The sequence below is a fragment of the Fringilla coelebs genome (assembly GCF_963513975.1).
Source record: "Fringilla coelebs genome assembly, chromosome: 3".
In the NCBI taxonomy this organism is placed as follows: Eukaryota; Metazoa; Chordata; class Aves; order Passeriformes; family Fringillidae; genus Fringilla; species Fringilla coelebs.
The window spans coordinates 112375210-112389112 of NC_140030.1; the positions used below are offsets into that span (position 1 = coordinate 112375210).

At 45.5% G+C, this 13903-nt stretch overlaps 2 protein-coding genes and 1 long non-coding RNA gene across 12 annotated transcripts in view; 1 reads left to right on the top strand and 2 right to left on the bottom strand.

Moving 5' to 3' along the window:
- USP34 (ubiquitin specific peptidase 34) overlaps positions 1 to 1992 on the bottom strand; it is a 112959-nt gene extending 110967 nt beyond the window's left edge. For all 7 annotated transcript variants that reach the window (XM_084203103.1, XM_084203102.1, XM_084203106.1 and 4 more), the window contains exon 1: positions 1903 to 1992. In XM_084203103.1, coding sequence (XP_084059229.1) covers positions 1903 to 1945 — 43 coding nt within the window. In that variant the 5' untranslated portion in view covers positions 1946 to 1992. The remainder of the gene's footprint in view (positions 1 to 1902) is intronic.
- Positions 1993 to 2503: 511 nt separating this feature from the next.
- LOC311151872 lies at positions 2504 to 5210 on the top strand. 2 transcript variants are annotated; one of them, XR_014616038.1, is made up of 3 exons: positions 2504 to 2757; positions 4083 to 4127; positions 4399 to 5210. It is a non-coding gene; the product is annotated as an uncharacterized lncRNA (long non-coding RNA). The 2 variants fall into 2 exon arrangements; XR_014616039.1 differs by lacking the exon at positions 2504 to 2757 and adding an exon at positions 2773 to 2923.
- Positions 5211 to 6841: 1631 nt separating this feature from the next.
- Positions 6842 to 13903, bottom strand: part of XPO1 (exportin 1) — a 36443-nt gene continuing 29381 nt past the window's right edge. For all 3 annotated transcript variants that reach the window (XM_084202107.1, XM_084202106.1, XM_084202108.1), the window contains 7 exons: positions 13092 to 13198; positions 12545 to 12739; positions 11932 to 12100; positions 11083 to 11217; positions 10792 to 10951; positions 10617 to 10713; positions 6842 to 9879 (listed from right to left, as the gene is read on the bottom strand). In XM_084202107.1, coding sequence (XP_084058233.1) covers positions 9733 to 9879; positions 10617 to 10713; positions 10792 to 10951; positions 11083 to 11217; positions 11932 to 12100; positions 12545 to 12739; positions 13092 to 13198 — 1010 coding nt within the window. In that variant the 3' untranslated portion in view covers positions 6842 to 9732. The remainder of the gene's footprint in view (positions 9880 to 10616; positions 10714 to 10791; positions 10952 to 11082; positions 11218 to 11931; positions 12101 to 12544; positions 12740 to 13091; positions 13199 to 13903) is intronic.

The window sequence follows — 13903 nt, forward strand, 5'->3', positions numbered from 1 at the left end:
TTGCAGTGTTTTAAAAACCAGAGCTTGACATCATTTCGGTACTAGGTACCTTTCATTATTACTTAAGGAACACAAAGAACTCAACTGGAAGTTATAAAAGAGACCATCCCTTCCTCACAACTCAGTCTCATCCAGTGAGAAGGGAGCACCATCACATGTCTTTGTACCCAAACACACACTCCAAACAGTTCTGCTGATTTACAGTGGGCTTCTTTCTCTGCAGGGAAGGCCAAACCTCATGTCACTTAAGCAGCATTTTTTTAAAATTAACTACATAGCAGCAGTACTGCAGAATTTTCCTAATGAATTTTGACTTTCAAAGACATATTTCCTTCTACTTAATAGCAGAGATATATCTTGTATAATGCAGAACCATTAAATTATCCATTCTCCAGTTTTTTTTATATATATATATATATATCTACATTAAAAAGGAATTGTTAAAGTGATTGAAGACATTGCTTTATCTATAGGGAAATATCTATCTTCTTCAATCCCAACTACCTTAAAACATCTGCAAAAATCAATTCATTTCAGGGATTCCTTGAAATATCAAATTTAACGTTACAACATTTTTCTATTTGATCATACCAATCCAAATCAAGTTTAAGCAATGATTACTTATCAAGCTATACAAAGCAAGTGAAGTTTTCTGTTCCAACAAGCAGCTGTCATCATATATAATTGATAATTAGGTCTTATTTTGAACCTACTGTTTAAATAACCATTTGGTGGGCAATATCGACATATTCTGATTTAACCCAGCCTCTCAACTCTCCTAGAAGTTACTTTTACACCTACAATTTTTACTTCCCAAACGAAACGCTGGCCATCACTGAACACCCTATTTCCCCAGCAAGAAAGAGGCCAACATTCAACTTCTGCAGGATCCTAGGGAAGAACAAACAGCACATGGAAGTGGGCCTCAGAAGAGTGAGGACAACCCTACCCAAACCCTGTCCAGGCAGCATTCTGTGCTCCACTCTGCTGGAACAGCATTTGCAGAGCGTAACCAGGAAAAATGCCATGTTTAAGATCCGAGACAGTTAAACTTCGCTCTAATCACAAACTTCAGCCGGTAAGTTGTTTCAATTCCTCAGCATCCGTACAAATGGTGGTTTTTTCGTCTTTGTTCGTGAGGCAGAGCTCCTGAGAAGCTGGGAAGGTACCTTGGCTGCCACGGAGCGCAGGTTCCAAGGGATACACGAGGCCTACAGGGAATTTCGTGCCCCAAACACTCCTGATTCCAGCGGCAGCGGGGGGAACACCTGCTGTATCACCCCTCCGACCCTGCCGGTAACACTCGGAAAGAGGAAACTTCGGGAGGGAGTCAGAGACCACCCCCGAAGCCAAACACCCGGCAGCAGCTTCCCAGCCTCGCCAAGCCGAGCCAGGCTCCTCCAGGCGCCGCTTCCCTCACAGCTTCGGGAGGATCGGTGCCCGAAAAGCACCTGCACCGCGCACCGAGGCCGGGCACAGGGAGGGGAGGCAGGATCACTCCGAGCCGCCTTTGCTGCCGCTCCTGCTGCCGGTTAAAAGGGACCCAGCCCAGGCCCGGCTGCCCCGGAGCGGCTCCCGGCAGCTCCTCAGCCCGGCCAGGCCCCGCCGCGGCTGCCGGGGATGCGGATCCCGAGGGAAAGGGGGGATGGAGCGGGGACACGGCGGCGGCAGGCCCGCCCCAGGCCGCGGGGAGCGGGGAAGGAAGGGGGAAGGAAGCGCCGAGCAGGGCATGGAGGGAGCTCCTCCATGGCAGCGGGGAGAGGGAACCCCGCGGCCGGGAGGCCCGAGGCGGGCGGGGAAAGGCGAGGAAGGAAGCGAAGCGGGGCTGTAACCCGGTGCAGAGGAGGGTCCGCGGGGTCCCGGCCCGGGGGGAGGGAAGCGGGGGAGGGCGGCCGCACTTACTCTCATTTAACACCTCCAGCAGCTCGGCGCAGCTCTCACACATTGTTCATTAACAGCAGCAGCCGCCGCCGCCGCCTCCTCCCGACCATTGATTGATCCGCTCGGTGCTGCTGATTGATGATTGATGGGGGCCGGGGCGGGGGTCACCGGGGGGGAGGGGAGGGAGGGGGCGGGAAGGAATGGGAAGAGAAGGGGAGGGGGAGGGGGGGGGGGGGGGGAGAGGCAGGGGCCGGTCTGGGATCCGGGGCGGCTGATCAATGCAAATGAGCCTGTGGCGGCGGCGGCGGCAGCGGCGGGGAGGAGGAGGAGGAGGAGGAGAAGCCGAGTCACTCACTGGCTCCCAGGGACTCCACGCGCCGCCATTTTGCTGAGGGGGAAGGAGGAGGAGGAGGCGACGGGAGCGAAGGGGGGGACAGGGCGCTCGGGCGCCGCTCGGCAGTTTCCGACCAGGCAGGAGGAGGCGAAGGTGGCCGAGTCCCTCCTCCTCCCTTTTCCCTCTCGCCCCGCCTTCCCACCGCGGTTCCGAGCGGCGGGATGGCGAGCGGGGAGGAGGAGGCAAGGGGGCGGGAGGGTAAAATGGCGGCGGCGGCGGTTGGGCGCGCGCCCGGGGAAGGGCGGGAAGCGCCTCTCCCTGCCCTCTCCCTGCCCTCTTCCCGCCTCCCGCCGCCGGGAATCTCCGCCAGGAACGCGCGCACGCCGCCGCTCTGACAGCGGCGGGGGAGCGGCTTCTCCTGCCCGCCCCTTCCCTCGGTGCCTGGAGCCGCGCTCGCCGGGCTGCCTCGGGGACCTCCCGCCTGAAGAGAGCGCTTAGCACGCAAAGCAGAGCTCCGTGGCGAGGAAACTCCCAGCTTCCAGGCGCGTTTCCAGGTCTTTGGGGTGGCTTCTTGGCGTTTTCCGCCGTCGGGGCGCGGGACGGAAGAGCCGCCGCCATCTCCTTCCCGCCCAGCGCGGCTGAGGGGAGCGGGGGCACCTGTGGGCGCCGCCGACCCGGACCCCGGGAATGGGCATTTGGAGGGCTACGGTAGCGTTTTCTACTAATAACTAATTTATTTTTACCTCGTAGTTTTCTGTCCTGGTTTGTTACGGGGTGTTTTGGGGTTTTTGTGCACACCCCCCCCCCCCTTCTTGCACCGTGATTTATTCTGTACAGTCAGTAATGGCATCTGTCATTGGCTGGAAATAGCCTTTTTTAAATAAAAGACACGGTGAAAATGAACGAAAAACTTTAATTGAGGATACGTAATCTATGCTGTTACAACTAGCAGTTAGTTCACTTTGTCTTGGGTACGTTTCGAACGAGGTTTCAAACCCGTGGATGACAAATTTTCAGGCAAGCATCAGTTTCCTTTAAAAAAAAAAAGCCAACCCATTTTTTTTGTGCCATCTGAGTCGCGCTCCCTGTCCCAGGAGCCTGTAACTGGCATGGGGATCCCATGACGGATCCCGGCCGGGCGCTCTCCCCTCAGGAGGCGCTTCCCGAGGCCAGGCGCGGTTCGTGTTTCTGCAGCGCCGCCCAGCGGCGGGCCCGGGCGCGGCTCCGAACCTGCCGGCGCGCCCACCTGGACGCGGCGTTAAGAACACAAACCTATTAATAGCCGCAATGCAGATGCGATAGAGTTTAGCAGAAAGTCAAATAGAATCACCAAATGGGGATGGGGGGGAAGTTGTTTTGAATTCCTCAGTGGCTGTCTCGTATTTCTTCCACTTGAAATAAATCTGTTGGCATGGTGGAGGTACAGTTCTGGGGTTTTTTTAATCCCGTGTGTATATTTATCCAGCCTGATAACAGCGCGGTGGTTGTGTGTCTAACCTCCCACTGCAGGCCACAGAATGCTCAACTCCAAACAATCCTCGAGGCGTCACTTTGTTAAACTAACATTAAAAATCCCGCTGCTGTCCAAAAGTAAGAGGCAATTTACTGTAAACAACAGGTAGGGAACAACTAGAGTGCGAGTCAGGATATACTAGAATGATGTTTTGCTCGGAGTTCTTGTCACTGCTTGGTTCTGAAATACTTTCCAAGTTAAGCTTATCAACAAAGATAGCTATTCCTAAATATTCCGTGCTGAAATTTACTATTTTAAACTAATACAGAAAATTAATTTGAGAGTCTACAGTAGACACAGATTCCTTGTCTGTCACTTGAATTCACGTAACATGTTAATGCAAATGTATTTCAGATGGGAATAACAAGGGGCAGTAATGCAAGAGAGAGGTTGAAGACTGTGAGTAAAAACTTGCCTGAAACTTTTTACTAATCTTTCTGCTTATATTTTATTTATAGATGTTTTAATTCCTGGCAGTGTCTTTTCTAAATTATGTATTTTCTGTTGATAGAAATCTGACCAGCACGAGCCAGTTAGCTATTAAGCTAACTGGTTACATCTCTAAACCTCCATAATAACAACTATTTAATAGCTAACTGGTTTGGTTATTAAAATGTCACAGATGTAATGGACCCTGCCAAGCCTTTTTTGGTTGCTTCATCTCTTCCAGCTGGCCTGAGAATGCATAACGGAAGAATAAAAGGAGTCCAGAACATTGCAATTGTGTTCTGCTCCTGCCTGAATTAATGTAGTGACACCTTTCTCTTCTACAGCACCGATTTCAAAGCTTGAGGTCCATCAGAAGGTAGATCAGAGGATTTTATGTTGTGCATCTGCACTGAGTTTTCACTTGATGTTGTGCTGCCTTACCTTCTGTGTGTCCAAGAGGATTTCAGTTACTGTAGAGAACACCTCACTCTACAGTCTGCATCATCTCATTTGAATTTGCACTTTCCTCTCTGCTCTCTCTTCCTCAAGCAGGCCCTGCTTTTCCAGCAGACTCAAAATGAACTGTTTAACATCTTCAGAGATGGTTTTCCTGAGCAATCAGCTGTCTGATCTGAGTGCAGCCCCACACAAACACCAGAGTCAGCAGAAGGGACTTCTGGAGCCTGGTGTCACATGCCAGGCTCAAGGAGTACAGCACAAGAGCATGGGTGACCTTGAGTCACTCCTGCTTTTGAGCAGAACACAATTTTGAAAGCCTGATTCCTTTCACTGCACACTTTTTTTTTCTTTTTTTGAGCTGGAGACCACATTGAATTCTTTTAAATAAAATTAAATGTTAGCTTCCAAGCTGAAAACGAGACTTGTCAGTGGCCTGGTTACAGAGATCATCAGGCTCCTGCTCTTGCATGTTTGTGTTTCCTCTTAACCTTTATTCTCTCTGTGTGCCAGCCCAGCAAGGTTGCTTTATCCCCAGGAGGCCTCTTCCCTTCCCCTGGCTGCCGTGCTCCTCATCTGGGAATATTTGCTCTGATAAAGTGCCAGCAGAGTTTCTGGAGGAGTAAATTAGATAAATGCAAGACTTGGGCAAAACTAAAATCCTTAATCCAAGTTTGGGGCTGGATTAAGAGCAAGAACATCAATTCTCAAAATTCATGCCCCAACACTGAGCTTGCAGTTTAACTGGAGTCCAGTTAAATCCCTGACCTCGTGTCTGGAATGCTGCTGGAAACCACTGGAAGCCACGAGCAGGAGTCAGTTGTAGGTTTTACCCACATTTAAGTTTTAGCACTTGACTTTCACTGCTCTTTTAGCACTCTGAGTTTTTTAACAGGGTCCATGTCTAACTAGGCTTTGGTGTCACAGCACCCTGAGAAGACAAATCCAAATTGATTTACCCCAGATCATACAGAATGCTCAAAATTTGGCCAGAAATATCATGTAAGCACAGACAAGGCATTGCTGAGCATGAGAGGCTGCCACCAGAAACTGAACCACTACCAAAGTGGTCCAGGCAGCTCCTGTTGCACATTTGCATCTCTTTTGGACTTTTTAGCGGTGACACACATTTGCAGTGTCCCTGTTAAAATAACCAGCAGTGGGGCAGGAACTGGGCTGGAGCCTGCTCCCAACACATGAGGGAAAATTTTAACTCCCCTTCCTGCTCCAGTTGTTAAATTGGCCCATTCTTGCTGATAATCTTGGCTGAAATCTCAAGATCCACAAAAGACTGCAGACTTCAAGGCTCAGGAAAAGCTGAGGCTATTGGAAAGGATTTAAGATTTACAGGGTGTTCACAACCAAAAAATAGGCACCCCACACAGATCTGAGACTGGGAAGAGATTACCCAAGGAAAAGTGCTGGGTGACTTTTATTTACAAGGAGTAAATAAAATTGAAAATCTCAGTGTTTTGTTTTCTTCCATACTCTTAAGCTCCAAAATACTCCTTCCTCCTCAATCCCATCTTTCCCTGTCCAGACTTAAAATTCAGAGAAAAGTGCTCACAGGTTTGTAGGTGTAAACTCCAGGATTTTTAGGTACTTGAGGTGCATTGTACATGGGATAATGACCTCAAAAATCATTCCCCCAATGGGAACGGCCAAGCCTTTTCCCAAGGGAACCCTGCTGACAGGAACAGCCTTGGACAATGAGGTGAGGATGTCCTGAAGCTGAAAGCCTAAATTCCCTCTCAAGGACTGAAGTGCAGAGGAGCATTCCTGGTGGCCAGGATCATTCTTTTACTGATGGTTTTTAAAGAGCTGTCTCCACCTAGCAGGGAGAAGGAAGTTGAGCCACACCTTCCGGCACCCCTGGAGTCTGGGATTGGGAATTGTCATTTACCCAGTGATAAATGGACTCTGGGACAGGCTGGTCCCTCACCACAGCACCAAGGCAAATTCCTCACCTCAGGCAGTTTAATGCATCTTTTTCAGCTTTTTTTCCTCCCCCCTTCAAGCTGAAGTTTTACTGCCTTTCCAGTGCTAAAAACTATCAGCAGTAACTCTTAGAGCTTCCTAGAGAGATGAGCATTTCTAAAGCTTTTTTTTTTTTGCATAAATATTAGCTTTATTGGAAAATAGTTCACTTAAACCATTCAGATTAACACACACCAAATTATTCTAGTTTAAAAAAACCAAAACCAACTAACCTAAAATGCTTTGGAAGATAATCTGCTTCAGTTACAGTAGCAAACACATCATGGCAGCCTGAAACAAAGTACTTGGGGTGTCTTCATCAGCTGACAATCAATCCATGTAAACACAGAAAACACCCCAAAATATTTGTATTTATCAATGTACCTCGAGTACACAGAACTGGTTTGTTTTTTGGGTTTTTTTTAGTAAAATCTGTATAGAAATATGCACAAAACATTGGTTTACATATAATTACAAGTTATGGAGATGTTTTATATGATGGTTCATGCTTTTTATCCATATATTTTGATTTACAGAGTGTGCATTAGAACTAGAACTTTCTTAGATGTACATTGCCTATTAATATTTTTTTTTTCACATTCAGGATAACTGCACTAGAAATATGCACACACACAAGTCAAATCTTTAATGGTATCCAGAACTCCACACAAGCTGCATTTTTATAGCAGCTGCAGAGATCAGGGAAAGGCACCAATTATCTTAAGAGAACAAGACAAGACCACAGTTAAATTTTTAGATCTAAAAGGGAAGCAAAACCTAAGATTAGAATGCTGTTACTAGAGAACTCTTAAGGTATCAAAATAACCAAACAACTCTTCTTTGAATCAACATAAAAAATACATTTTGGGTTCGTTGCTTTCGAGTTTAGGTCACATTTAAATTTCAGTGAACAACCAGAGCGTGAGCCTCAGCCTAACTCCAGCCTTGAAGGAAGGAAGGAAGGAGCATAAACACACGTGTGTGTTTCTGTTCAGAACTGTTCTGAGTGCAGAGTCAGAACCAATTCAGCCTTCGGCTGTGACTCACGGGATGTGATCTGCCATCACACTACTGGTGGGGCTCATTTCCATTTTAATAACCTTCTCTTACTGCTCTGCACAGCTATTGCTGAGCTGTAGCTCTGCTGCTGCTCACGAGCCATTTCATGTCCTTTCCAGACGTGTCCCTCAACAGGACTTCAACTGCTGCGCTTTAAACTGCCCAATAAAGGCAGTATTGCCTTGAGGGTGGAGCAGAAGGCTCCAGGCCGATGGGAAGACATGAAAAAGCTGGAACTGGGAAATTTAAGGACAGTAAGAAATGGGTTCTGTAACTCTGGCAGTATTTTGGGAGGCTGTAGGCAGTCCCAGCCATGGGGGTCTCAGGAGGTCTCCAAGCAGGGCCAGCTCAGTGCCACTGCCCAAGGCCCTTCCCTGGGAGCGGCTGAGCTTCGCCAGGGCCGAGCACATGAAGGAACAGGAGATGCTCCAGACACAGGGGAGCGAGAGCCCGGCCTGGAAACATCCTGGGCACAGCTACATCCTACAGGAACACCACTAACTCATGCACTTCTACTCCAAAGGAACACACAGCACAAAGCTAACAACTACAGCAGCCCCACGCCTGCCTGGCCCCTGTGCCAGCTCTGACAATGGCTACGCTTCATCCCAGAACAGCCTGGAGACCGGACACCAAATCCATGGAGAACTTTGGGGAGAGCTCGACACAGACTGTTAGAGAACAGAGACAAGACACGACAGAGATGGGGAAGCCAAGACTGTACACAACCTTAGTGTTCATACTGCTTCATATATCTGTGAAAATCATTTAACTACAAAACTTTAGGTAGAAAAATAACCGTAGATCTTGTCTACACATGTTATTAACATGGACTATATTATTAACTGTTTAGTCAAGATACAGTGCAATACCTCTTTGAAATAAATTGCAAAGAGTCCAGAGAGAGAAAGAGCAAGAGTACCTCATTCCTGGCATTTTATAGTAACGTGGTACGGAATAGTTATCCACGGAGGTAAGTCAGAACAGCTACTGTACTTCCAAATGGAACCCAACTTAGTTCGTGGTAACTTCGAGCACAACCAAAGTCCTTGAGATGAGGCAAGCCAGAAGCAACAGTTATCTAGACCTCAAGGAGCTTTTCCTACGCCTTCAAATACAAATCTTAAATATGATCACAGCATTTTCATCCAATAAAAGAATAAGCCAAAGAAAGAAAAATAAATGTAAACCAAGTTTATTTTGCTCTTAAGTAGTGTTCTTTAAGCACTACAGCATGGTAAACAATGTAAATTAGTATAAGTCATCTCAAAAGCCAGTTTTTTTTTTTTTATTTTATGAGTTGTTAAAAAGATGCAGCCTATTCTAACAGGATAAATATTTTAACCATTTCACTTCGAGTTAATGAAGGCTCACAAATGAGCAACACTCCTCATTGAGGAAAACAAAAAGCTGTTGTCGACAAAGCGACAGCACACACACAAAAACAAAAGAACTGTGTAAAAATAACTAACTGTACTGTGTTCCCATACTCTTTAGAAGTTGCTTTACAATGGGATGATATGCACATGATCTTGCTGCAAACTTGCCATACAACTTGCAAATACACGTAGCCTATAGCCTTACCACTCAGTCCAGAAAGCTGCTAACTGATCAGAACAAACGCAGCGCTAGAATCCTCTGCTTAACAATTAATTCTGTCTGCTTTACTCTTTACCTTTTCTCCTAGACTGCAGGACAGACTAGAAAGAAAATGACTCCGAATTAAAAATCGATACTCTTACAGGAAATTGTATTATTTTGCAATATAGTCTTTTACAAGTTACGCTTTGCCTATTTTCCCCTTAGCCACAAAATGGGCATGAAGTAATTACTTTGAAAATGCCTTAATTTTCAACTTCATGCAAATCTAAATAAAGATGACCAAACAAAAGCTTAAACAATGGAAGGATATTTCACAGAAAATTTCTTATACAAAAAACACATAAGAAAAAGGGCCACTAGGTGACATTTTAATTTACAAATTGGCATCATTTTGGTCAACAAATATCCAAGTGCTGTTTTCTTCTATCACAACAAAGTAGCTGTACAGAAAGAAAACTGCAAAACTTGTTTTATTTTTGTTTTAATCGCACATCTCCTCGGGAATTTCATGTGGATTAAGGATGCCAGGTACAGACATCTGAAGTTTATGCTTCTCCTCTTGGGCCTGCCGAAGGGCTGTTTCTCTCTCCTCCAAGAATAAGTCTGATGTGTCTTCACCTGCAAATTCCTGGGATAATTCACACAAACATCAGTTTATTGTCAAGTGCTTAAGGCAGAGTAATAGCTTCCAAAATTATACAGGAAACATGTTCCTTTGCTATTTCCTGACAGGCTACTTTTGCATGGTTTTCTGTTCCTAAGGTCACAACCAATATAAAGAAATATTTCAAGATGTTCACCGTGTGTTACAGAATGGGATGCCAAACCCAGCATCTGAAGTCTATCACCATTCAAGCAGAATCATTACAATTCTGAAATACCTGACAATTGCAATCTCTAAACAAATTAACAAACTATTTCCTACAATCTTATCATTCCAGCATCCTTAGAAAAAAATAAAGGCATAGCACTAGTGTAGTGAATTTCAAAACTGGTCCCAATTCCAAGCAGAATGAAAAAAATCTGGTTAAAAAACAGACTTACCATTAAAACTTAAAACTAAAAACTTATTTCCCATTAAAATTGGTTTTGCAGTTGTCCTAAGACATAAGGATTGTGTGCACAATGCATAACAGGAGCAATGATGTTCAAACCCAATTTGTGAAGTGAAATCCCAGTGAAACAAGTTCCATGAACGCTACTCAGTCACACAGGCCATTGGACAGTTCTCACTGCAGTTTAAAAAGATGCAAAAATAACTTCTATTTCTCAAACAAGCACTGACTCCACACTGTCCAAAAGCTTTCCAACAACATCCTGCTGAAAATGACTTTTAATTTCTTGAGAAAAGTATGCCCAACATACCTTGATTTGGACCAGGAAATCCCTTAGGTGTTCCTTGAAGGCAGGAATATCCTGGTTTAAACTGAAGAGTCCTGTTACGAACAGCTTAACCTGGGCACTAACAGCAAACACATCAGTTAGAATTCCAAGAAGTAAAAACCCACCGAGAAGCACGAATAAATCATGGCAGACTTACTCTTGCAGGTGAGGAAATGCAGATTTGAGGAGATTAGCCACATACTCCTGAATAAACATTTGGTTGTTCACTGGGTTTCCAGGGTTTAAAGGAGTACTTATCTTCCCCTCTTCTACCAAGTTGAACATGTAGGCAAGGATTGACGCATGCATTGTCAAACCTGCAGATCAAAGGCACACACAGGCAGCTGTTATTCAGAAGCAGTTGTTATTCAGAACAGGATGTGAGCCATTCCTGTGATGTTCAGAGGATGCTTTGCAGCACCTGCCTCAGCCAGAGGCCCGTGCCCACCTGCAGTGTGCGAGGTGTCTGTGACCACGGAGAAGATGTGCTGCAGGATGTCGCAGAAATACGTCTGATAGAAGCTCTGGGCAGCCGTCTCCTCCTGCGCCACGTTCTGCAGCAGCGTGTAGAGGATCTGCAGTCCTGCAGAACAGGCGTGGAAAGAGTGACCAAGAGAACAACATTCCAACAGCTGGGAGATTCTGTCCTTTTCCAAGCAACAGGAATAGCCCAAGAAACTCTGAGGGGCAGCAGGATGCCCAGCAGGGCACACGTGCTGGCTTTGCGAGGCACTGCCCAGGCTGGCACTAGAGGGCACTGCCTCCCAGACATGGCACACCCCTTCAGCTTCATTATACTATCATTAGCATATCATTAGCATAAAGAGCCAATCACACTTCTTGATGATCAAAACTCTCCACCCAGACAAGTGCTGGCTATTTAAACAGGGAAAGAAGTCTCAATGTTTAGATTTGGCGAAATGCTACTGAAAAACATCCTTTTTCCCCATCCCCAAATGGCTAAAAGAATCACTGGTTCCACAATTTTTTGTGGCACCATTTTAAGGTGCTGCTGAAAATGTTCAGCCATTTCAGAAGACTGCCAATGCTCAGGTGGCAAAGAAAGCAAGAAGAAACTCTAGCAGTGCTCTCTTCCAGCTACAGGAATGAAAAAACCAAACATTTCAGCCCATCCATGGATCCATGGCTGACACCTCGAAGGTGAGACAGAGGAATTCTATCCTTGTGCAAATGCAGATTCATGTGAACAATATGCTAAGCTTGATTAAAGAATAGAAAGAAAAATAACAGCATTATATCAGAAGATCTCTGATCTGTATTAAGCACTTCCATTTACCTGTATCTGCAACGTTTCTCATTGTGTGTTTGAAAGCCCAAATAATAGAATCCAGGACAAGTTTAAACTGTGCAGGTGGAATGGCCAGGAAGGCTGGGAAGCAGTGAGAATTTACAGCTTGAAGTAGCAAGAAGAAGTTTGTTCTATGTTCAGGATATTCTTCAAAGTCCTAAAGGGAAAGGGCAAAAAAGCCAAATCTCCTTAAGTTCCATCACAGCATCTTCCATCAAACAGAGCAAGTCAGTACTACTGCACACTTAGTGAGGAAATACTGGACTGAGCAGCAGTGGTGTTCTTACACTTTAAATATTTATCAATTTTAGCACTTTGTCCTACACTGACATTTGACTTCTACCTGCAGAAGTGCAGCACTCCAAGTCCCCAGAAAAATTACTAATGGCTTAAACCAAGAGCTAACCAGAGAAATTTAAAGCAATTTAAGGTATCTAATTAGACAGCTCAACTATAAAACAAGTACAATCATTTGAGCAGAAATGTTGTCACGTGCCACAAATGCGCTCTGTGACTGGAAAAACCCGTAAATCCCAAGATCCCAGACGCTGCAGTGATGTTCAGAGGGAGATGCCTTATCCCAAGTTTCAAACATGAATACCTTGTTGATCATGTTCAAGGTGCACTCAAACACAGCATCGAAGATCTGAGGTATTTCAGCAGTGATGTGTCCCCCCAGCTTGTTGACAATGATGGCCATGGTACTGAGCACCTCGGGCTCGCGCGCGGCCGGCACGTTCCGCTGGTAGTCGATGAGAACTGCATCCAACAACGGAGGAACAAAGTTTTCAGCTACCTGGTTGGAAGAGTAAGCCAGGTTATGGCAGAGCAGCTACTGGGCAGAGTCTCCAGCACAGTTAGCAGCCAAGTTCGTTCCTCCTTCAGTTGCAGGTGACCCTTTTCCTGAGGAAGTTGAAGTTTCCATCCTCTGTCTCCATCTTTAATCTCATCTCCCTTTATGATTACTCCCAGCTAAAATTAACTGAAGTATCTCCAGCATTGCTCAGGCTTACCTCTTCTAATTCCACCTCCTCCATTATATTTTACACACCTCCTGAAGCAAGTTCCTGTGACCAACAACTGAACGCAAAGCAGGGTTCTTCCCAATTCTGTCTTAGGAGTTATTTGTACAAAATGCATCCACTTACCATCTGCGGATCATTGGACCTGCTCACCCAGCCAGAAATCAATTTTAAAGTTTCCCTTTTTACAGTCCTCATACTTCTGATCAAGGGCTGCTTTGTTACCATTTCACCTGGAAAATTTTAAAGCTTCAGTTAATTGTGTGAGGTGCCAAAAAAAACCCTCAAATTAAAAAAAAAAACCAAAACAAGCAAAACCAACCAACCCACCAAAAAAAAAAAAAAAAAAAAGAAGAAAAAACAAAACAAAACCAAAAAACCCAGGGAAAAAAAAAAAAACCCACCAAATTAACTTGATCTTACCAAAACAGAAAATACTTGACTGTTATATCTGAATGACAAAGACTATTAAAGACTTGCTTTGTCTTTAATCTTTGCCAGTTGTAAAAACATTCTCAGAGGCAACTGCAATCACAGCAGTTGCTGCTCTAGGAGCTCACCAGGCCCTCAGCCTCAGCAACTCCTTCCTCAACTTCCCTGTGTCTGGCAATGATGAATTCTGGCCATTAGATCAGCTGAATGAAAAGTTATTGATTTCTCTGCCAGTTCTACTCTGGATTCCGAGAAGCCACTTCAAGGTAAAGCAGCGGTGCAGTTACCAAGCTGCATTTAGCATCCCAGTTTCCAGGTACATCTTGTGCACTGGCCAGAAAACTGGGCACAGCACAGAATTCAGCAACTGACTCATTTCATCCTGTAATGCCCTACTACAGAAGCACATTCTGCTGAGATGCCACAGGCCCTAAGTTAGCTGGTAAAAATAAGGGAGGTAATTGAGAATTCCTTCTGTGATTGCAAGCCTGGTTTACCAGGGCTTT